At 46.0% G+C, this 24,914-nt stretch overlaps 1 protein-coding gene across 3 annotated transcripts in view; it reads left to right on the top strand.

Annotated features, from left to right (window-relative positions):
• ADGRB1 (adhesion G protein-coupled receptor B1) overlaps positions 1 to 24,914 on the top strand; it is a 398,279-nt gene that overhangs the window by 228,818 nt on the left and 144,547 nt on the right. For all 3 annotated transcript variants that reach the window (XM_083448995.1, XM_083448994.1, XM_083448996.1), the window contains exons 16-17: positions 3,168 to 3,270; positions 4,372 to 4,415. In XM_083448995.1, the coding sequence (XP_083305121.1) occupies positions 3,168 to 3,270; positions 4,372 to 4,415 (147 nt within the window). The remainder of the gene's footprint in view (positions 1 to 3,167; positions 3,271 to 4,371; positions 4,416 to 24,914) is intronic.

Below are 24,914 nucleotides of genomic sequence, written 5' to 3'. Positions count from 1 at the left end.
ACCACCCCTCCCTACTGCTCCTTTTAAGCTGCTCATCAGCAACTTGCGATCTCAGACCTGCTGAATGTGCGGTTTGGTCCTTAAAGGCCACAATGTCATACTGCACAGAGCTGAAACATGATGACATGATGTAGTGCCCTTATAGGTCTCAATGAAAACATTGACTTAGAATCATAGAATTGTAGAGTTGGAAGGTTCCCCCAATTGTCTAGTCCAACAACGTACTTTGGATCTGCACCCATTTAGACATCTGTCTGGGCTTTTGAAGGCAAAGCCAGAAGCAATGGCCAGCCAACTGCACACAGGGCAAGCAACGGCGGTTTGGATCTGTGCATTTAAATGGTGAATGTGATGTGTAATTGTAAGCAGCAATGCATGTGGGATGTGGAACAAGGATTCGGAACTGCTCTTTGAGAATCAGCTGCCTGCTTTGATGGACAAGTGTCCTGAAAATGATCAGGTGGGAAGGGAGGGATATTTACAAAAAAGGGGACGTCTTTGTGCATACTCCCTAGGGCAGAGGATTCTTCCAAGTTCCCTCTCTGTGGGGTTCCTCTTGAAGAGTGTCTGATGTGCTCTCTGGAGGTATTTTTTGTGATGCTTTGGGAGCACTCCTGCACAGCCATCCTGCTGTGTGCTTCCGACTTCCTCTGTGCTGCCTTGGGGCTTGTGAGTCTCTGCAATCTCTGATGGTAACAGAGAGATCTCTCTCTTCTACGTCTCACTTTCCCTGCCTCTCCGTCTTCACTCCGAGGCCGAGGCAGGTACTGAGGCAGCAAATTAAGCCTCCCTCTGGCACCTTCAAGATTCGTTCTGCACTGATTAGCATGAGAGCATTTCCTGTAAATTCCAGGCCTTTGCTCCCGGCTGGTTATCATGGAAGGTACCTGCAGATTTGAAGCTGCATCTAGGCTTGGGACTTGTGAGCAGATTAGGGAGCAAATAGTCTATACTCTCTGATGTCCCCTCTGTGGGATTCGCTTGGGAGATCAATCCCCGGGTGGAGATGTGAATTAAATGCAGCAAGCCATAACCAAATGCAGTGTTAAAAAGTGATTGCACATCTTTGATAACTGTGCAGTGTCACAGGTGAGATTGTGAGCTGGACAGACGCCTGGTTCCAATCCTGCCACAACCATGAACTCAGTAGGTGTCCTTTGGGAAGTCAGTGGCCACGCATCCCTATCCCATCTGTGAAATGTTGACAGTGAAACAACACACCACCTATAAAGTAGTTACAGATTTCCAGCATCCTATCATCTCAGAAAGACGTGTGGTTAGCAGTCCTCCAGTGCCAGAGATGAGATGAGTTTGTTGGCAACTGCAAGCACCTCTGCCAGGCCTTTGGGATTTTGAGCTGATCTGGAGCCAGTGATTTTCCAGGTCGGTCACTTGATGAAGGTCCCAGGGCCCCTCACCAGTCTGGCCTACAGCCAGGCAGAGGCAGGGCAGGAGAAGAGGCTGGTAGCGCTGCTGCTGCAAAGAAGATGAAGTTTGGTACCAACTCTGTTTTCAAGTATGGGCCTTGTATTGAGAGGAGCAGATAGAAGGATGCTGCATACAAAACTGGGTTTCCAAAGCTCAGCTCTTTTAATATTTTGCGGTTGTTTTAATGTAGCATACAGCTTGCTATCTGTCTAGGATGAAGGGCAGGGAATCAATTTCACAAATACATAAATAAAATAAATCTAGCACCTCCTTTCCCCATATGAGCCTACCCATTCATTAAAGGCACCCTTAAGTCCAAACACCAATCCCCTGCCCTGAGTAGTCCAGTCTCCAGAGATTAGGCAGATAGTTTTCTCTGTGGTGGGACCCCATTTGTAGTACAGGCAATCCCTGTTTTAGGCATGACCAATATATGTGGGATCATATACACAAATAGCGCCGAACCCAGAAGTGACTGAGAATGTCATAAAAGACATCACTAAAAGGGCAGGGCAGAGCTGGGATGGAACAGGGTGGAGCGAGGTGCTATTTCATGCAAGCATGCATTGACCCAAAGCACAACCCCTACACAAATCAGGGGTTGCCTGTACAAACTCCTTCAATAAACATACAAGACGTAACCGGCTGTACTATATTCTTCATTGTATTGAATTGTAGATTTCAACAGAAGCAGTTCATAAAGTTCAACGAAAAAAGTAGAAGACCCAGTGGATCAGTTCATTCTCTGATAAGGTCCACATATGTGAAAGTGTCTATTTCACCTGTCTGTTCATAGAGTCCAACAATCCACACGAAAGGTTGTTGCAGTTCCACAGAATCCTTTCACAGAGTCTAAGACAAGGATTTCCGGAATATTAGCCTTGTTTCGCCGTCCTAGGCTTCATCAGTAGTACAAACTCATATATGATATCACAGGACAGTGGATCTTGTAGCATAGTACTACTTGTCTTAGACTCTGTGAAAGGATTCTGTGGAACTGCAACAACCTTTCGTGTGGATTGTACAAACCCCTTGGCAATTTCTCCACAGCAGCATAAACTGTGGCATTCGCCTTCACAAAAGGTAGTGATGGCCATCAACTTCAGAAGAAAATTAGACAGATTCATGGGGGACGAGGCTGTCATTGGCTACTTGCTATGAAGGCTATGATCAGAGGCAGTAATGCTTCTGTATACTGATTGTTTCCTGCTTGGCAGGGGGTTGGACTCGATGGCCCTTGTGGTCTCTTCCAACTCTAGGATTCTATGATTCTATGGTTGGGAATCAGATGTAGGGAGAAGGTGGTTGCACTAATATTCACCTTGTGGGTTTCTTACAGAGTCATCTGGTTGGCCACTGTGAGAACAGGATGCTAATAGAGATGAACCTTTAACCTGATCCTGCTCTTGGCTATGTTCCTATCTGCCCATGAGCTTTTATTGCTATGTTTCTCATTTAGTCACCTGGTTGCTTTGTTCCCTTAAGCTTCTGGGTAACGATATCATGATTTTCGCTGTTGGCCTTTTGCCTCCTTGTGTTTATTTCATTGTTTCGACATTGCTGTTTAATCCATCGGTTTTAAAGTGTGCCATGCTGATTGCAAACTGCCTTGGGCAGATTTTGTGGAAAGGTGGAATCACAACACTTGAACATGAATAATAAAGTTTCTCTCCATTGCTGTGACTTCTCTCCATTCTGCCCCTTCGCTGCCTTTTTGACATGCTGTGTTTTCTCCCTAGAAATACTACAGTTCTGAATTCCAGGGTCATCTCTGTGACTGTGAAACCAGCTCCCCGCTCACTGCTCACCCCAATGGAAATTGAGTTCTCCCATTTGTACAATGTAAGCACCTACTTCACTGAAAAGGAAAATGTCGCTGATATGAATGAAGTTCAATATAGCCACTGCCACCCCGAAACCCTATGCTTTCCATGACATCTGAGCCTAGGAAGAAACATTGTATTTTGAGAGGTTGAATGTTTTTTGGGGAGGTGGGTAAACCTGAAAAGAGAAATGTGTGGGTTGCTTTGTTTTTAATTGGTAAAGGCATATAGAAAGGTTGGGATCATCTACATCCCCTATGGTCTTCTAGATCAGTTGTCTCCAAGGCTGGGTCCTCACATGTTGTAGGACTACAACTTCCATCAACTTGATCTTTGGCTCAGCTGGGACTGATGGGACTTGGAGTTTGACAACAGCATCTGAATTAACATCTGAAGGGCTTCCACATGGAAGATGGAGCAAGCTAGTTTTCTGTTGCTCCAGAGGGTCAGACCCAAACCAATGGATTCAAGTTACAATAAAGAAGATTCTGACTAAACATTAGGAAGAACCTTCTTACAGTGGGAGCTATTCAACAGTGGAACAGACACCCGTGGAAGGTGTTGGGCTCTCCTTCGTTGGAGGTCTTTGCATGGAGGTTGGATGGCCATCTGTCAGGGATTCTTCAGCTGTAGTTCCTTCATTTCAGGGTATTGGACTAGATGACCCTTTGGATCCCATCCAACTCTACAATTCTATGATTCTATTTACATCTGGGGACACTGAACGATGAAGACCTCTACTCTAGATGTTGCTGGGGGACAGATCCCATCAGTTCCTGAACATTGGCTCTGCTGGCAAGGGCTGATGGGAGCTGGAAGCCAACAACACTGGGAGAGTCATTGGTTCCCTAACTGTGGTTTAGAGGAAGTTGAGTTTGGGAGTTCACTCATATGGAGCAACAGGAAGTGTGGCTGGACTACACTTCCTACCTAGGATGCCCTAAAGGCCTCTGAGGCAGAAGAGGGAGGTGGAAATGGGGCGAACTAAAGTTTCCATGGGACTAGTTTTGCTTCACCTGGATAATAATTCAAGTACATGTTATGCTGTATTTAAGCAGATCTCTCAGTCAACTACTCAACACCAGCTCTTTTCTCCTTTCCTCTTTTCTCATCCTGGCAGGGAACTACCAACCAGACCTGCATCCTATGGGAGGAAACTGATGTGTAAGTTCAGTGGGTTATTTTTCTCGCTGTTGGATCAAGAAAAAGAATTATTTATTCATTGGGTGGGGGAAGATTGCCGTTGTGGAGTGTATTTGCAACACAGAAGGAATGGTCGGATACCCTTTGTTTCTTAACTCACACGATCGGATAGTCCTTCAAATACATCCCCACTCTGATCTGTGTCCATCTTATGGTGTAGCAAGCAGAGACGTCAGGGAATTTCAACAAAAACTTAAAACAGGACTGGAAATGCCTTGTGTTCGCTTTTTCATCCCATGCCCAGAACAAACACCAACCCATCAAATGCAATGAGTATTTACTCTTGTGGTTGCAGTTTGCAAATGATTTGTACAGTGGTACCTTGGGACGCGGGTGGCGCTGTGGGTAAAACCTCAGCGCCTAGGACTTGCTGATCACATGGTCGGTGGTTCGAATCCCCACGGCGGGGTGCTCTCCCGTTGTTCGGTCCCAGCGCCTGCCAACCTAGCAGTTCGAAAGCACCCCCGGGTGCAAGTAGATAAATAGGGACCGCTTACCAGCGGGAAGGTAAACGGCGTTCCGTGTGCTGCGCTGGCTCGCCAGATGCAGCTTGTCACGCTGGCCACGTGACCCGGAAGTGTCTGCGGACAGCGCTGGCTCCCGGCCTCTAGAGTGAGATGAGCACACAACCCTAGAGTCTGGCAAGACTGGCCCGTACGGGCAGGGGTACCTTTACCTTTACCTCGGGTTACATACGCTTCAGGTTACAGACTCCGCTAACCCAGAAATAGTGCTTCAGGTTAAGAACTTTGCTTCAGGATGAGAACAGAAATCGTGCTCCGGCGGCCCAGCAGGAGGCCCCATTAGCTAAAGTGGTGCTTCAGGTTAAGAACAGTTTCAGGTTAAGAACAGACCTCCGGAACGAATTAAGTACTTAACCTGAGGTACCACTGTAATGGTTCACATTCCCCGCCCCTTCCCTGCTCCCTGCTTGTGGCCACTGACTCAGTGCTCAAAATGCATCTGCTCTCTTGCAAGATGCAGAGGAGTCATTTGTTTCCTTTGGCATTCTGCAGAAAGGTCAGTTGGTTCATTTGTGTGGCCATGTGCAGCTCTTTTCAGTCCAGGCTGTCCTGTGATGCAAGATGGCTGGGGGGGGGGGGTGACTAGGGAGCCAGAATCTGGAGGCTCGCACGATTGCCAGGTAGTTCGTTGGGGAAAACCTTTATAGAAACCAAAGACCATCAGATCAAAGGCAAAGGCAGACGATCAGGAGTCAAGGAGTGGGGGAATCAGCCTTAAAATTGAGTGTTTATGGTTGTGGCCTTGAGGTCTTTAGACTTCAAAGACAGCCCCATATAGAACATGTTCAACTAGGAAGTTACCACCACAAAGGGGTCAGAGCTGGCAAATTAACCTGATCTGGGAAAAGGCCACCGAGGCCACTGTGGGCCTCCAGTGAGAATGTTGAAATGAGGAGCACCCCACAAACTGCCATCCTGCTCTTTCCAGGTGGGTACAACCCTATCCAGGGTGGACTACCTCTCCACTTGCAGGACATGAGATCCCGAGACACATGACACCTTTGTCTGGAAGGGCACTGATATGCTTACAGCTACCTTTGGCAACAGGTTCAGCCACATAGTTAGTATATGGGATGCAGGTGGTGCTGTGGTTAAACCACAGAGCCTAGGACTTGCCGATCAGAAGGTCGGCGGTTCGAATCCCCGCGATGGGGTGAGCTCCCATTGCTCAGTCCCTGCTCCTGCCAACCTAGCAGTTTGAAAGCACGTCAAAGTGCAAGTAGATAAATAGGTACCACTCTGACGGGAAGGTAAATGGCATTTCCGTACACTGCTCTGGTTCACCAAAAGGAGCTTAGTCATGCTGGCCACATGACCTGGAAGCTGTATATCAGCTCCCTCGGCCAATAAAGCGAGATGAGCGCTGCAACCCCAGCGTCATCCGCGACTGGACCTAATGGTCAGGGGTCCCTTTACCTTTTACCTTTGGCAACAGGTTCAGCTATATAGTTAGCATAGTATTAAGCCTGGTCTATTTTAATAACTCCTGTAAGGGTTGTTTAAACACACAGATCATGATGGGTTGTCCCTTAAAGCTCCAGTTCGTGAGACACCTGGCTTTATTTGCAGGTTTGTGTCCCTCTTTCTCAAAAAAAGAAAAAGGAAAAAAGTGCCTTTCCAAAATCCTAACATGAAGTGTCTGAATCCTTATTTTTAAAAAAACAAGAAGGGACATGGCGGGGGGGGGGGAAATCCTACAATCCATCATGCACTCATTTGCATTTAGATAGATATTTAAGCTGCATTGTTAATAATGGCTCTTTGATTTAATAAATCCAGCCTGCTTGGGTGACTGCATGTCGCTCTGGTGAGCCAGCCCTCCCCTTCCTCCTCCTCCGTGCCCCGCCTTTTCTATTTGAATTGGACAAGCTGGGGGAGCCAGCGCTTGTTTGTGTTTAGAATAGCGTGTGTGATTAATGAGCTTTGCAGAAGCTGGCAGAATTGAAAGCTGCGAGCCTGGAACGATTCTGGGTTACGCCGCTGTGTGTTTCCAGGGGTGTTCATAGGAAGTAATTATTAACTGCTTAGCGGCACAGTTTGAGTGGATGTCTCGGCAAACGCCTTCCGCCATCGCCTTGAAAGGCTGCCAAATCTCCTCCGGAGTAAAACTCTGGGAAGGCTTCCTTTGCGGTGGCTTGTAAGGATGAAGCCTCCTCAGTGTGGAGGAAGATCAGGGCTTGTCCTGGATGAAGAGAGTAATGGTATCATTTCTCTATTCTGCCTTGGTCAGACCACACCTGGTGTCCTGTGTCCAGTTCTGGGTACCACAGCTTAAGGAGGATATTGATAAACTGGAAGGCGTGCAGAGGAGGGTGACCATGATGGTCAAAGGTCTGGAAACCAAGCCTGATGAGGAGCAGTTGAAGGAGTTAGGTATGTTTAGCCTGGAAAAGAGGAGATGTGATATGGTAGCCATCTTCAGATATCTGAAAGGCTGTCACATGGAAGATGGAGCGAGTTTGTTTTCCACTGTTTCAGAGGGTAGGAACAGACCTAATGGATTCAAGTTACAAGAAAGGAGATTCTGACTAAAACTTGGGAAGAATATTCTGAAGGTAAGGGTTGTTCAACAATGGAATGACCCACCTCCTAAGGCTGTGGACTCTCCTTCCCTGGAGGGCTTAAGTAGAGGTTGGGTGGCCACCTGCCAGGTCTTCTTTAGCTGTGATTCCTGTGGCTCTTCCAAGAGGTCTGATCCCTTGCCAAGGGCTTTCCCAATGAGGCCAAGCCCCACATTCAGCCTTCAACCCATAGGTTAACCACCCCAAATATTGTCCACAGAGTTCTTACACCTTACACACAGACCATATAACACCGGTCTTGAAAGACCTACACTGGCTCCCAGTACGTTTCCGAGCAAAATTCAAAGTGTTGGTGCTGACCTTTAAAGCCCTAAACGGCTTCGGTCCAGTATATTTGAAGGAGCATCTCCACCCCCATCATTCAGCCTGGACACTGAGATCCAGTGCCAAAGGCCTTCTGGCAGTTCCCTCACTGCGAGAAGTGAGGTTACAAGGAACCAGACAGAGGGCCTTCTCGGTAGTGACACCTGCCCTGTGGAACACCCTCCCACCAGATGTCAAAGAGAACAACAATTACCAAACTTTTAGAAGACATCTGAAGGTGGCCCTGTTTAGGGAAGCTTTTAATGTTTAATAGGTTACTGCATTTTAATATCCTGTTGTAAGCCGCCCAGAGTGGCTGGGGAAACCCAGCCAGATGGGTGAGGTATAAATACTAAATTATTATTATTATTTTCTGGGAAATTTTCTCGTGTGAAAGATCCGATGGAAATGAACGAAAGGAGGACTATTCAGGCATCTCCCTCCCCTCCTCATTGCATTAGGGACAACGATGCCCCCACTCCATTTATTCTCTTCCCATAGGTAAAAGTAAAGGTACCCCTGCCCGTACAGGCCAGTCTTGCCAGACTCTAGGGTTGTGCGCTCATCTCACTCTATAGGCCGGGAGCCAGCGCTGTCTGCAGACACTTCCGGGTCACGTGGCCAGCGTGACAAGCTGCATCTGGCGAGCCAGCGCAGCACACGGAACGCCGTATACCTTCCCGCTGGTAAGCGGTCCCTATTTATCTACTTGCACCTGAAGGTGCTTTCAAACTGCCAGGTTGGCAGGCGCTGGGACCGAACGACGGGAGCGCACCCTGCCACGGGGACTCGAACCGCCGACCTTTCGATCGGCAAGTCCTAGGCGCTGAGGCTTTAACCCACAGCGCCACCCGCGTCCCTCTCTTCCCATACGTACCCCTTTAAAGAGGCCAGCTACGGCAAGGTGCAAAATTTCTGATGTAAAGAGCGTAATCGTGCCATGGAAACAGAGGTCTGGCGGTTCTGTCTGTCTCCCTCCCCTCTGAATTAAATTCAGATCGGTATGTTCCAATTTCCACTCCTCTCCAAACACTTGAGAAGAGGAAAACATCCCTTCTCTGTGCCCTCCCTCCTTGGAATACCTAACAATGCCCAGGGTTAGCTGGCTGGCCTGTGGCATTTATCGCACCAACATGCCCTACATGTTCCTCAATGCCAGGACTCTCAATTCAGGGTGAAGATGCTCTTGTTGGTTCTCTTTTGCTCCCTTCATCTCTGCGTTGGTTGTGGGTGTTTATCTTCCCGACTCCCACTTTATGCCAACTTTCCTGCCCCCCCCCCCTTTCCCTTTCTAAGGGTCTGGGGGAGGAGGAGGAGACTACCCCCTCCCCACTCTTCTACCAACCTCCTTGGGAAGAGTCCAGTTTTCAGGCTCCTGGCTGCCTCCTGTTGTGCACCAGCGATGTGGGGGCCTCATTATGGGTTTCCATGCTTACGAGTCACATGGCATCTCTGAAGTGCTCAGGCCTGTGAGTTAGTCAGCTTTACTGGTCTTGGAGGTGGGGGGGGGGCAGGAATGGGACGGGACTGAGTTGTGGGGAGAGAGAGAGAGAAAGAGGCAGGGAGGCGCCCATGGCAGTCTGCGGGAAGGAATAAATTAGCTCTGGCAATTTAACTGGAAGAGGCCACGGATCCCGAAAGCCGGAGAAAACATCCTCATCGAGGGAGGGTGCAAAGGAGCGAGGAGGAGATTTGCAGCCACCCTGAACCAGGCCTCAGCTGAGAACTGCTGGTAGAGTATTATTAGTAGAGTCTAATTAGTATTATTAGTAGAGTCTAATTAGTATTATTAGTTACCTCTCCTTTCCCCTGGGGACCGGGGTGGCGAGTGGAGACACGATGACAAAAGAGCCATTGTTGACCTGACTGGCAGAGTTTTCTGGGCATCAGGCTTGAATGTGTGTCCTTCTTGAGCACACATACGGTGGCAAAGATGTGTCGTTCTCTGCACTTGATCCGTATGCATACCGCACAACTGTCCCGTTTTGACCGGGACATCACGGATTTAAAGAAGCCATCCCAGCTTCCGATCGTATACTGGAATGTTCTGGGATCCATGCATCCGCCCTTGGGCTTCTGACGCTGAGGAGCACAACTTCCCCCTCTCCTCAGTGTCTTTTAAAATTTAGTGGGGAAAGAAGGAAGCCGCGGTGGCTGCTGGGAGAAGCTAGGCTCTCCTCCAATCAGAAGGTGCGCTGGGGACTGGAGCAATGTCGATGTGATGGGTTGGAGTGAGGAAGTGAGGACAACCCTCCGCTTCTCCTCTCGCAGCCCCAGAACCACTGGAGAGAGCAGAGCGCATGTACTAGGGATCTGCGAGCCCAGCGCCACTTGACCCACAGCTGGGGTGGTGGCTGTGCACAAGGAGAAGAGAACCTCACAGGCATTGTCCTGGATTTGGGCAGAGTTATGTTGGAGGGTTTGCAGAGGTGGTAACAGAGAGAGAGTTGTATTGAGTAAATTCATGATTTACACAAATTTATGGATGGGACGCGGGTGGCGCTGTGGGTTAAACCACAGAGCCTAGGACTTGCCAATCAGAAGGTCGACTGTTCGAATCCCCGCGATGGGGTGAGCTCCCGTTGCTTGGTCCCTGCTCCTGCCAACCTAGCAGTTCAAAAGCACACCAATGCAAGTAGATAAATAGGTACCGCTCTGGCGGGAAGGTAAACACCGTTTCCGTGCGCTGGTCTGGTTCACCAGAAGCGGCTTAGTCATGCTGGCCACATGACCCGGAAGCTGTACGTTGGCTCCCTCAGCCAATAAAGCGAGATGAGCGCCGCAACCCCAGAGCACGATGGCTCTACTCTGCCTCCCATCAGAGACAGCAATGCTTCTGAAAACTAGTTGTTCCCCAAGAGAGGGCTCTTGTGATCAACTCCTGCTTGCAGGCTTCCCAATGGGATCTGGTTCGCCACTGTGAAAATAGGATGTTGGTCTAGATGGAGCTTTGGCCTGATCCAGGAGGTTGCTCTTTTGTTCTTATGGAACTGTGGAACTCGCTGCCAGAGGAGATAGTGGTAGCCACTAACTTTGAAAAACGATCAGACCAATTCATGGAGGATTCACCATGATAGCTATGGTTTGCCTCCAAGGTTGGAGGTAGCAATCTTTCTGAATGCCAGTTACTGCAAACCAAGGGAGGAGAGAGGTCTCGTGCTCCAGTCCAGCTTGCAGGTTTCTCAGTAGAGGCATCTTGTTGGCCTCTATGAGAAGAGGATGCTGGACTAGATGGGTCGTTGACCTGAGCCAACATGCTCTTCTTATGTTCATAAATGGAGCTCTGGTGACTTCAGGCTTTCTAATATCTATGGTCACCCCACAGCAGTGAATATGCAGAATGTATCTGTTGTTGTTTAGTTGTTTAGTCGTGTCCGACTCTTCGTGACCCCATGGACCAGAGCACGCCAGGCACTCCTGTCTTCCACTGCCTCCCGCAGTTTGGTCAGACTCATGTTTGTATCTTCGAGAACACTGTCCAGCCATCTCATCCTCTGTCATCCCCTTCTCCTTGTGCCTTGCATCTTTCCCAACATCAGGGTCTTTTCCAGGGAGTCTTCTCTTCTCATGAGGTGGCCAAAGTACTGGAGCCTCAGCTTCAGGATCTGTCCTTCCAGTGAGCACTCAGGGCTGATTTCCTTCAGAATGGATCGGTTTGATCTTCTTGCAGTCCATGGGACTCTCAAGAGTCTCCTCCAGCACCAGAATTCAAAAGCATCAATTCTTCAGTGACCAGCCTTCTTTATGGTCCAGCTCTCACTTCCATACATCACTACTGGGAAAACCATAGCTATGTGGAACTTTGTTGGCAAGGTGATGTCTCTGCTTTTTGCAAATGTGTGCATGTCTACTTTGTGTGTGGTGTACTTGTGGATAGGTAACTAAGGCTTTTTGCCTGAGGCTCCTCCCCCATCATGGATATTGTATAAATGCAGACCACAAGTATTTCTAACTATTTCGGAGCCAGCTCCCCATGGTCTCATGTTCCCTCTGGAGGAGGTAAATTTGCTTTGCTCCGTAGACAGAATTGTAGAGAGAATTGTTTGCTGCTTCATGAGTCTGGGACAGGGTGGCCCTGTAGCAGAGTGCACACACCGCTCCCTGTATAACTCTTGAATTCATTGTTGCTTGTGCAGCTTGCTAAGAATGTGCCAAGAATTGCTAATGCATTGGGAGTTCTTCTCAGCATTACTTACTTGACCCAGCAGACGGAAACAGCGGCGGTCAAATGCTCTGCTCAGACTCTTGAATGGCTTAACTTACAGGGGTTGGCTGAAACAGGAGTCAGCCAACAGGCATTTCAAATCCAGAGATCCTGAGTGCACATTGAATTTATTGTGAGGTTGCAATCTCTCCTTTTGAAATTTCAAGAAGGGTGCATGTGTTGGCCTCTGAATTTACTGCGAGGTTGTCATCGCTCCTTTGGCAATTGTAAAGTGTGTGGTTTTCTTGTTTTTCGAACTGGCATGGAAGAGTTAGCAGGTTGCCTTATATATGCCCTTTCACTCCCCCCCTTATCTTTTCTTTAAAAAATAGGATTTATATTCTGTCTCACGCCCACAAAGAGCATTCAGGGCAGTTTACAATGCACCATAAAACACACAATGAACTAAAGATGGGCAGTGCCTTATCCAATCAGTTCCAGCAAAGTGTCGAATGATTTTATTCAGCTCCACCAAAACCCTGGAATGGATAGCAGATTCTAGAATGGCTTCTGTAATTCACTCCAGCAGCCAGGTTGCTCTTATTACCTTCCGGACACTGACCCTGAGGGTTTCAAATCCAGAAAGGAAGCTCTAGGATCCAGCAACGAGTTAATCATCAACAACCAATCTTCTTCACTTCACTACACTGAGACCTTTGGGTATAACAGGAGACTTTGTGAGATTTCCCATGCTCACCTCAGATTAATTGACCAGTTATTTTTCCTCTGCAAAGAAGTACAAAAAGTTGAGACTCAGAAGGTTGTATTCAGTGTTGTTTTGAGCAGAAGAGACCCACTGAAATGGATGAAGCTAAGTTAGCCGCGCCCATTTGGATCTGCTCTGAGTAGGGGTAATGCCGAAGGCGAACCAGAATGTGGCCCAAAGTGTTTGCCGCCAGCCTTCACTTTTCTCATCTGGCAAATTCCTGTGATGGTGGTAGCAAGAGTGGGGCCAGATGGGAAGAAGAGAGGAGTGCAGAAGCAGGTTGTGTTGTGGGACAGAGCCACAGAGCCAGCCTCTGGCCACTGGTGCCACTGCTATGGAGCCGACCTCCTGACTTTTGATGCTCCTGAGCTGGATCAAAGGTCAGGGTTGGGTAGATGCATCTCTTTATAGATAGATAGATAGATGATAGATAGATGATGATGATAGATGATAGATAGATAGATAGATAGATAGATAGATAGATAGATAGATGATAGATAGATAGACAGATGATAGTTTTTTTTTAACATATCAGTTCCAACAGTCATACAACATATCTTCTCATCTTATACAATATTTTAGACTTCCGTCAACACCTCTGATGATTTTCCATTCTTTATCACTTATTCTGTATTTCTTAATTTCTATATTCCATTTAATTATCCTTAGCTAATTGTTCTCTTCATAGTCTTTCTTGCAGTATTTCAAATAATCCACCTTAAAAATCTTCTTGCAATCCTACTAGCGTAATCTGTTCATCACAATTACTTTTCCAATAGTTCATATATTTATTCCAGTCTTCTAAGAATCTCTGATCCCGCAGGTCGTTCGAGTCCTTCCCGTTAATTTATCTAATTCTGCATAGTCCATCAGCTTCATCCTCCATTCTTCTTTCATCGGTAGTTCTTCTTGCTTCCATTTTTGTGCCAATAATATTCTTGCTGCAGTCATTGCATATAAAAACAACTTACAATCCTGTCTATTAATATCATCCCCTACAATGCCAAGTAAAAATGCTTCTGGTTTCTTAATAAATGTATATTTCAGCATCTTTTTCATCTCATTATATATCATTTCCCAGAAGCTTTTCACTTTTTTACATTCCCACCACATGTGATAAAAAGTTCCTTCCTTATCTTTACATTTCCAACATTTGTTACTTATTTTATACATTTTAGCTAATTTTACCAGGGTGATATACCACCTATACATCATTTTCATCTGGGTAGATGCACCTCTGGAGCCCTGCTGGGTCCACTGTACAACTCTGCCCTTGCCACTGCTTTGCCCCGCCCCATCAAGGTGAGATGTAGTCATGCCAGTATTGGAAGGGCAGCTTCGCCATCACACCAGCTGCAACTGGAACAACAATACTTGGCCATTTTCTTGCTCCCTTTCCCATGGGAATGGTCATTCCCTTGAGAGTTTCAATGAAAGGACCATGGCTCAGTGGTTCAATCCATCACATTCCCAGGTAGTCCCTGAGATCCACTTCCATTCAGCCTAGACTTTATTGAGCTAAAGGTAAAGGAGCTTGGGACCTCTTAGGCTTGCCGATGGCTGTTCAAGTCCCCATGACGGAGTGAGCTCCCGTTTCTCTGTCCCAGCTCCTGCCAACCTAGCAGTTTGAAAGCACACCAGCGCAAGTAGGTAAATAGGTACCGCTGTGGTGGGAAGGTAAACAGAGTTTCCGTGTGCTCAGATTTCCATCACAGTGTCCCGTTGTACCAGAAGCAGTTTAGTTCTGCTGGCCACATGACCCGGAAAGCTGTCTGTGGACAAATGCAAGCTCCCTTGACCTAAAAGCGAGATGAGCACCAGAACCCCCATAGTCGCCTTTGACTGGACTTAACCATCCAGGGGTCCTTTACCTTTCTAACATTTTCTATATTGAGCTGGATGGACTGATAATCTAGCTTTGTATAGGCATCTTCCTAGGTAGCAGCAGTGGATTCTAAGCAACCACCCAAGCTGGAGAAAAATTTAGGGGTTCTAAAATCTCACCACTCCTTTTAGGTGGGCTCTCCAAGTTCCTTGAAAAAGTTTCCATTGCCTCTAACAAGGGGTGCAAGAGGTAGTCCAACACAGCCCTCTCTCTCTCTCTCTCTCTCTCTCTCTCTCTATATATATATATATATATAAGGTGCCCCTGCCCGTACGGGCCAGTCGTGTCTGACTCTAGTGTGCGCCCATCTCACTTAAGAGGCCGGGGGCCAGCGCTGTCCGGAGACACTTCCGGGTCACGTGGCCAGCCTGACGAAGCTGCTCTGGCAAGCTAGCACCAGCACAGCACACGGAAACACTGTTTACCTTCCCGCTATAAAGTGGTACCTATTTATCTACTTGCACTTAGGGGTGCTTTCGAACTGCTAGGTGGGCAGGAGCTGAGACCGAAAGATGGGAGCTCACCCCGCCGCTGGGATTCGAACCGCTGACCATGCGATCAGCAAGCCCTAGGCGCTGAGGTTTTACCCACAGCGCCACCCGCGTCCCATATATATATATATATATATATATATATATATATATATATATATACATATACATACATACACCTTTCTCCTTGCTGGAAATAATTGATGTATGCTTCTGCAATCATTTCACTGTCATCATTTAGTAGATCCTAGAAGTGGCATGTAGAAGGAACTGCTTTCAACACGTAAGTTTTTGTGTCTGGAGGCAAGCGCTATCCTTCTTTCGCCTCTGAACAGTTTCCTTCAAAAATCTTAACATGTGGAACTCACCGATACAAGAAATGATTAGTATGCCTACTAAGCTTAAGGCTAGTCTTTGCCAACTCCCATCAGGTGTGGCCAGCCCATAGTTGCTGGGCTACTGGGAGTTGTGATCCAAAACAGCCGGAGGCCACAGGATGGCAAAGCTTGCCTTAAATGATTCCATAAATCCACCGGCAGCTATTAACTATGATGAATAAGTAACCAAACAAACCCCTGTGTTGCAAAGAGAACGTCAGCAATGTCTAGGCAACACAATGACCATGTACATACACAATAGACAATCTTTATAGAATTCCTTCAAACCATAACAAGTACAAAATGAAATCTTTAGACTCAAAGTCTCTGAAAATCTTTAAATGAAGCGAGGTACCAGACTTTGTACGATGAAAGACAAGCTGTGAAGCTTTGTGTATTCAGCAAATATGATGTCCAACACTGAACGGTGATTCCGGATATTGACTACTGTTTTGTAGAATTCTTCATCAGCGTGGTGGGAGGATATAGAATTGCTTCATAAACCCATCTCATTTTGAATGGATGTGTGTGAATAAAAATATCAAATGCTGTTGAACAGTGCTCATGTAATAATGTGGTCACTTGTTGTGGTTTGAAGGAATTCTATAAAGATTGTCTATTGTGTATGTACATGGTCATTGTGTTGCCTAGACATTAACTATGATGGAGGCAGCAGTTGCTGGAAACTGCAGGTGGGGAGAAGACTGTTGTTCTCAAATCCTGCTTGTGGGTTTCACACAGATATCTGGTCATTGCTGTGAGAACAGGATGCTGGACCGGAATGGTCTGATCCAGCGGGCACTTCTTACGTTCTTCTATAGTAAAGATAAATTGAGACTATGTGTTTCAAGGGAGTATATCTCTGAATGTCAGCCACCAGCATCAAACTGGAAGGCCAATAACTTTCATATGATAATTTATAATAATAATTTATTATTTATACCCCACCCATCTGGCTGGGTTTCCCCAGCCACTCTGAGCAGGTTCCAACAGAATATTAAAGACAATACAGCATCAGACATTAAAAACTTCCCTAAACAGGGCCGCCTTCAGTTGTCTTTTAAAAGTAAAATAGTTGTTTATTGCCTTGACATTTGCTGGGAGGGTGTTCCACAGGGCAGGCGCCACTACTGAGAAGGCCCTCTGCCTGGTTCCCTGTAACCTCGCTTCGCGCAGGGAGGGAACCACCAGAAGGCTCTCGACACTGGACCTTAGTGTCTGGGCTGGATGATGGAGGTGGAGACGCTCCTTCAGGTATACTGGGTCGAGGCTGTTTAGGGCTTTAAAGGTCAGCACTAACACTTTGAATTGTGCTCGGAAACGTACTGGAAGCCAGTGTAGGTCTTTCAAGACCAGTGTTATATGGTCTTGGTGGCCGCTCCCAGTCACCAATCTAGCTGCCACATTCTGGATTAATTGCAGTTTCCAAGTCACCTTCAAAGGTAGCCCCACGTAGAGCGCATTGCAGTAGTCCAAGCGGGATATAACTAGAACATGCACCACTCCCAATGACATCTGATTGGACACTGATGGAAACAGAATGATTGGCTAGCTGGCCCTGGCTCTGATCCTGCGGGCCAATTATTATGTGATAGAAATCTCTGTACAAACCAAGCCCCACCCCCCTTTTTGCACAGATGGAACACTTTCTGTGTCCCCACCCCCCACCCCCGGCAATAGATACCTCTAGAAAACACAGATTTGGAGGTGAATTGGGAGCTGTGCTCTTTCTGTCTCAAGACCTGCCACTAGGGGGAGGCATCACTCACTCATGCACACCAAAGTTGTAGAAACTGTGACATTAAAAAACCCCCGAGTCAGTCCTTGGATTTCTTTTAGAATTGATTTTCTTCTTATGCATCATAAAGTGTTGGAATGAGAAATAGATTAGTGTAAGGGAAAGCAATAACTGCATGCCCAGGGTAGTGTGTGTAAGTGTGATGGATTGAAGTCATTCTGTATCCCCTTAACACACACACACACACAAAGCAGATATGTGATAATGTAGCTGGTATCTAGGGACTATGCAGTGACCCATGACCCCCTCCCCACAGAAAACCCACCTGTGACACAGGAACCATCAAGACGACTGAGAGGTAAAATGATGGCCTTTGCACATTTCTAAAAATGGAGCAAGCTGGTTTCCTGATACAGTGGTGCCCCGCAAGACGAATGCCTCGCAAGACAGAAAACCCGCAAGACGAAAGGGTTTTCCGTTTGCAGAGGCGCTTTGCAGGACGAATTTCCCTATGGGCTTGCTTTGCAAGACGAAAAATGACGAAAAATTTTGAATTTTTTTTTTTTGCTCCAAAACCCCTTATTTTGAATCGCTAAGCTGCTAAAAGCATTTTAGCAGCAAAACCGCTAATCCCGCACCCCTTAAAAAGCCCTTTTTAGCCCTTAAATCACCAATAGTGCTAATAGCGCTACTCCGTCAATGGGCTTGCTTCGCAAGACGAAAAAACCGCAAGACGAAAAGACTCCCAGAACGGATTCTTTTCGTCTTGCGAGGCACCACTGTACTCCAGACGATAGGACTTGAACCAATGGATTCAGATTACAAGAAAGGAAATTCCCCAGGGGGGCTCACTTGGCACCTTGGGTTAGGCATCAGGCAAAAAACATTTGTCTTCTCCCAGGCCTTTGTCTGTTTAAAACAACAACAACAACAACAACAACAACAACAACAACAACAACAACAACAACAACTTATTAATTTATACCCCGTCCATCTGGCTTGGTTTCCCCAGCCACTCTGGGTGGCTCCCAAGAAAATATTAAAATACAGTAATGCATCAAACATTAAAAGCTTCCCTAAACAGGGCTGCCTTCAGGTGTTTTCTAAAAGTCTGGTAGTTGTTCTTCTCTTTGACATCTGGTGGGAGGGTGTTCCACAGGGCCGGTGCCGCCACCGAGAAGGCCCTCTGCCTGGTTCCCTGTCAACTTGGCTTCTCACAGCAAAGGAACCACCAGAAGGCCCTCAGAGCTGGACCTCAGTGTCTGGGCTGAACAATGGGGGTGGAGACGCTCCTTCAGGTATACTGGGCCGAGGCCATTGAGGGCTTTAAAGCTCAACACCAACACTTTGAATTGTGCTCAGAAACGTACTGGGAGCTAATGTAGGTCTTTCAAGACCGGTGTTATGTGGTCTCAGCAGCTGCTCCCAGTCACCAGTCTAGCTGCCGCATTCTGGATTAGTTAAGCAATCTATGGTTTTTTGAACTGCCATTATTTCCTCACCCCCAATCTTCTTTTAAAGGCATCCAAGTTGTTAGCCATCATTGCCTCCTGTGGCAGGGAGTTCCACAGTTTAACTGTGCACTGCATGAAAAAGCACTTTATTTTATCTGTCCTGAATTTTCCAACTTTCAGCTTTCTTGGATGTCCATGTGCTCTGTTGTTATGAGAGAGTGAGGAAAAAACAACAACAGCTTTTCTCTTACTCATGCCAGGCATCATTTTGTAAAATTCCATCCTGATATCTGGGGATTATCTGATTTTTGATTTTTGAATTATATTGCTATTCATGTTTTTATACTGTATTTTATGCTGCTTTTATAATTAGGTGTTTTAAAGTGTTTTAAATTTGTTGTTAGCCACCCTGAGCCCAGTTTTTGAACCGGGAAGAGTGGGGTATAAATAAATAAAAATTCTTCTTCTTCTTCTTCTTCTTCTTCTTCTTCTTCTTCTTCTTCTTCTTCTTCTTCTTCTTCTTCTTCTTCTTCTTCTTCTCTATAAGCTCAGAATTCCCAAACGATCCAACCTTTCCACGTAAGGGAGTCACTTCATCATTTTGGTTGCTTTTTTCTGAACCTCTACAGTACCCTTTTTGACTTGAGATGACCAGAACTGAACACAGTATTCCAAATGTGGTTGCGTTAAGATATATTGGCAGTTTCATCTTCAGTTCCATTCCTAATGACCCCTAGCATGAATTTTGCCTTTCCCTCCCAAACTAATCTATTAGCAGCAACATGATGCTTCTTTCAAGACTAATTTCACTGGGGAGGGAGGAGACCCCGTGGGCGCCACAAAAGGCCTCTTTGGCTAGATAAACTGATGGGCACGACGTTGGCAGCCCCTGCCCTAGAACCATGGCATATCCCAACACATCACACTCCCTGCAGTTCTGAGTAGTTCGACTCCCTAAGAAGCGTTGGCTTCTTAGCCGGCTGGCAAAGTGGATTAGTGCACAGCGACACACGTGAGCCACAGCTGACAGCTGGGTCGATACTTAGCCCTGGCAGCTTCTTGGGACTGCAAGCGGGGTGGGGGTAGGGGGCTAAACTTGTCATGCAGCTGACCTACTGCTGAGGAATTGTGATGCACAGTGTGTCAGGCTGTATTGCAGTAGGTGGAGCTGAGCCGCAGATGGAAGAGGCCTAGGAATGCAGAGGGTTGCTTCTGTGGTGCTGAACGGACAGCTCCAAATGTGCAGGATTATTATTTCCCCCCCAGGAAAGGATTTATTCGAATTTGATTTGATCTGAGGTCAGATGGTGAAAGCAGGCAAATAACTGTTGCCACTATGTCAGAGGTTTCCTGTTTTGTTTGTTTGTTTGTTTGTTTTTAGGAGGATGGGGATTTTTTAGTTTAGAGATATGGTGAATAAGAAATGACCACAAGGATTTTTCTTTAGCTGGAACTCACAGCCCTGTTTAGGGAAGTTTTTAATGACTGGTGTTTGAATGTATTTTTAATCTTTTGTTGGAAGCCACTCAAAGTGGTTGGGGAAACCCAGCCAGATGGTCAGGGTATAAATTAATAATAATAATAATAATAATAATAATAATAATAATAATAATAATAATTAGAAGTCAGTTCTGGCACCTCTCAGGTGGACACCAATGCCATTCCTAAGAGAATGAGGGAGTTGTTCATGGTGAGTTCTGCCACCTCTTTTCCTAAAAACAAAATAGCAGTGGTTGACATGATAGAAGTTTTTTCAGTACAGTCATACCTCATGTTACGTTTGCTTCATGTTACGTTCTTTCAGGTCACGTCCCGTGGTGACCCGGAAGTACTGGAAAGGGTTACTTCCGGGTTTCGCTTCTTGCACATGCGCAGAAGCACCAAATCGCAAGCCGCGCATGCACAGACGCGCTGCTGCGGGTTGTGCTCTTTTCATGTTGCAAACGGGCCTCCGGAATGGATCCCGTTCACAACCAGAGGTACCCCTGTAATGCATGGCCTGAAGAAAACAGATAGAGAAAACGTAATCTCCCTCTCTCCTAACATTAGAACTCATGGACTGCCAATGAAATTGAATGCTGGAAAGTTCAGAACAGATAAAGTACTTCTTCAAGTCATCCGTAGGCGCCAACACTATAGGGTTGAGGTGCTTCACTTCAAAATCTGTTGGGATGGGGCTGAACCTCCATCCCTCCCCCCCCCCTTGAGTGGCCAGGCCAGAGGCCCGTGTGATGGGGGCCCCATTCCCAGTGTTGGGCAGAATTCGGTGCCTCTGAAGTAGCTCACAGTGAGAACAGGCTGCCCAACTATATAAGCCATTGGCCTGTTCCAGCAGGACGCTTCTGATAAGCATTCCTCTCGAGGTGTCACTGGCACAGGGAATGGTGGCATTTGAGCTTATCCCAGGACACCCCAGAGAGCCAGTGTGGTGTAGTGGTTAAGAGCGGTAGTCTCATAATCTGGGGAACCGGGTTCGTGTCTCCGCTCCTCCACATGCAGCTGCTGGGTGACCTTGGGCCAGTCAGGCTTCTTTGAAGTCTCTCAGCACCACTCACCTCACAGAGTGTTTGTTGTGGGGGAGGAAGGGAAAGGAGAATGTTAGCCGCTTTGAGACTCCTTAAAGGGAGTGAAAGGCGGGATATCAAATCCAAACTCTTCTTCTTCTATTTTCTCTCAATGGCAATAGCTTTCCTGGGATTCACGCACAGGTCTTTCCCAACCCAGTGAGTTTCATGGCGGAATGAGTATTTCAGCCTGGGTCTCCTGGGTTGCAGTCCAGCACTGTAACAACTATACAGCACTAGTTCTCTTATATGCCTAATGAACCCAACCCCAGGAAGAGGAAAGGGACAGGGGAAGTCCTGGGAAAGATTGGGATGGGGGAGAGATAGACTCTGAAAACACCACCCAATTAACTGGGACTTTTCTAACGTCAACTGTGCTTGAGAAAGTTGATGGTGTGAGTTACTAGCAATCTGCTCTCGGCTTGCCAGCCCTTGTGAGGCAAATTTCTGATCTGATTAAATCGAGCAGTCTGTGGTGGAAGCATTACATGTTACCAGACCCTGCAGAGTTGAGATTTGCTTGTGTGTGGTCCATCCAGGGAGCTATGGCAGGGGAGGGGAGAGAGAGAGAGAGAGAGAGAGAGAGAGAGAGAGAGAGAGAGAGATTGTCCCCAGCTGAGCCCTTGGCAAACAGATTGATTTCCACCACCCACCACCCTCTTCCCGTTTTAATTAGAAGCCTCCCTCTTTCAGCTGCCTCCACATTAGCAGGTATTTAATTAGCAAAATCACACCCTCCCTGTCCTCACACCAGAGAACAGAAGGAATCTCCCCTTAGGGGAAACTCTCCTCAATCCTTCTTGCTTTGTCCCCAGAGCTGAGATTAACAACAGTGTGAAAAGTGGATGACTGTTTCACACAGATGTTTTGACATCTGTCCCAGTTTGGAGCAAGTGGATTGGTGGTGGGGATAATGACGTAAAATGTTTTCTTTCTTTCTTTCTTTCTTTCTTTCTTTCTTTCTTTTTCTTTCCTGAGAGAAAATAAACAGAGGTGGGTGGAGAAAAAGCTGTATAAAAAAAGGAAAGTAGAAAATAGCCACATTCCTGTCTAAATAAGCAGCCTTTGACCCCCCACAAATGACACACACACACACACACACACACACACACACACACACACACAATTGCCAATTAAGGAATGCAGTTACAGTTTGCTTTTGCTTCTCTGTTACAGAACAGTTGTCTAGCAGATGCTGGGTTCTGAATATTCCCCACTGAATAGATGCCCAGGCTGCCTCTTTCTTCTAGAGCAGAAGAATGGAAGGGTCAGTGGCACTAAGAAGTTTGCCTTGCTCATTATTAATAGGGAGAGCTTTTCAGAAAGCACAGGGGAGGAACTCCATGCTACTTCAAGAGAAGTGTGTTCCGAAAACTGCCTTTGGAGGAACACACTTCTCTTGAACAGGGACATTAGTATAGCACAGTGTTCCTCAACTTTTGGCTTCCTGCATGTTTTGTACTGACACTGGTGGCGCTGTGGTATAAACCACAGAGACTAGGGCTTGCCGATCAGAAGGTCGGCGGTTCAAATCCCCGCGACGGGGTGAGCTCCCGTTGCTCGGTCCCTGCTCCTGCCAACCTAGCAGTTCGAAAGCACATCAAAGTGCAAGTAGATAAATAGGTACCACTCTGGCGGGAAGGTAAACGGCGTTTCCGTGCGCTGCTCTGGTTCACCAGAAGTGGCTTTGTCATGCTGGCCACATGACCCAAAAGCTGTACGCCGGCTCCCTCGGCCAATAAAGCAAGATGAGCGCCGCAACCCCAGAGTTGGTCACGACTGGACCCAATGGTCTTTTTTTTTTTTTAATAAATAATTTTTATTCACTTTCCAATAAACATTTTTTCCAGATTTAACATTTGTTTTGACATAAACATCTTTTTTGACTTCCATCAGCCTATCTGAGAATTCTCCATACTCTCACTACGTCTCACATTTCTTACATTTATATTGCACATTATATCTCTTAATCTTAACCTTTCTTTTTAAACAATATTTCTATCAGTCTTTTTCACAAAGCCTCCTGAAAGCCAACAAGCGTTAGTTGCTCCTCACATTCAGTTTTGATATATTCTGTAAATTTACTCCAGTCCTCGGAAAATCTCTGATCACGTTGGTTCCTTATTTTTCCAGTCAATTTGTCCATCTCTGCATACTCCATCAATTTCATTCTCCATTCTTCCTTGGTCGACATTTCTTCCTGCTTCCATTTCTGGGCCATCAAAATTCTTGCTGCTGTCACTGCGTATCTAAACAGTTTCACATCTTTCTTACTAATTTCATTCCCTACTATCCCAAGTAGAAATGCTTCTGGTTTCTTGATAAATGTATATTTCAACATTTTCTTCATCTCATTATAAATCATTTCCCAAAAGCATTTCACTTTTTTACATTCCCACCACATGTGGTAAAATGTTCCCTCTTTTTCTTTGCATTTCCAACATTTGTTACAGATTTTATACATCTTACCAAGTTTCACTGGTGTTACGTACCATCTATACATCATTTTCATTACGTTTTCTTTTATTGTAGTACATGCAGTGAATTTCATTCCCTCCTCCCACAATTTTTTCCATTGATCAAACTGAATATTATATCCGAAATCTTTGGCCCACTGGATCATAACCGATTTCACTTCCTCATCTTTCGTATGCCACTCAAGCAATAATTTATACATTTTTGACAGAACTTTAACATCAGTATTCAAAATTTCCTGCTGAAACCTCGATTGCTTTTCTTGGAAACCTCTTTCCCACACTGTCTTTTTAAACATCGCATTTATCTGGTGGTAATGCAGCCAATCATATACATTTTCCTTAACTTCTTCATATGGTTTTAGTTTCCATTTATTACCTTCTTTCACCATCAAATTCTCATATGTAATCCAATTCCCTGACATATTGACCTTTCTTACACTCATAATTTCCAATGGTGATAACCAGTATGGTGTTTTGAATTCTAAAAGGTTTTTATACCTATTCCAAACCTCATTCAGCGGTCCTCTAAAGATGTGGTTTTCAAAACCTCTATGCACTCTATTCTTTTCACACCATAAATATGCGTGCCACCCGAATCTATTGTCATACCCTTCTAGATCCAACAATTGTGTGTTTTCTAATTTTATCCATTCCTTTATCCAGCAAAGACACGAAGCTTCATAGTACAGCTTTAAGTCTGGCAGGGCAAAGCCTCCTCTTTCTTTCACATCTGTCAGTATCTTAAATTTTATTCTTGGCCGCTTGCCCTGCCATATATATCTTGATATTGTTCTTTGCCATTCCTTAAATATTGTCACACCCCTGATTATTGGAATTGTCTGAAACAAAAACAACAGTTTCGGTAGCACGCTCATCTTTATCGTTGCAATTCTTCCCCAGAATGATAATTTCATTCTTCCCCACACCTCCAGGTCCCTTTTGATTTTATTCCATTCTGGTACGTAATTATTCTGATACAGGTCAATATTCCTGGGTGTTAACATGATCCCTAGATATTTTACTTTTTTAACCACATTCATCTCAGTTTGTTGCTGTATTCTTTCAATTATTTCTTGGTCGATGTTTTTAGCCATTATTTTGGTCTTTTTCCTATTTAATTTGAAACCAGACACCTTACCAAACTGTTCTATCTCT

This window comes from Podarcis tiliguerta (assembly GCF_965153285.1).
Source record: "Podarcis tiliguerta genome assembly, chromosome: 7".
In the NCBI taxonomy this organism is placed as follows: Eukaryota; Metazoa; Chordata; class Lepidosauria; order Squamata; family Lacertidae; genus Podarcis; species Podarcis tiliguerta.
Note: the sequence above shows the minus strand (reverse complement) of the source record. Positions and strands in the feature narration are given on the sequence as shown.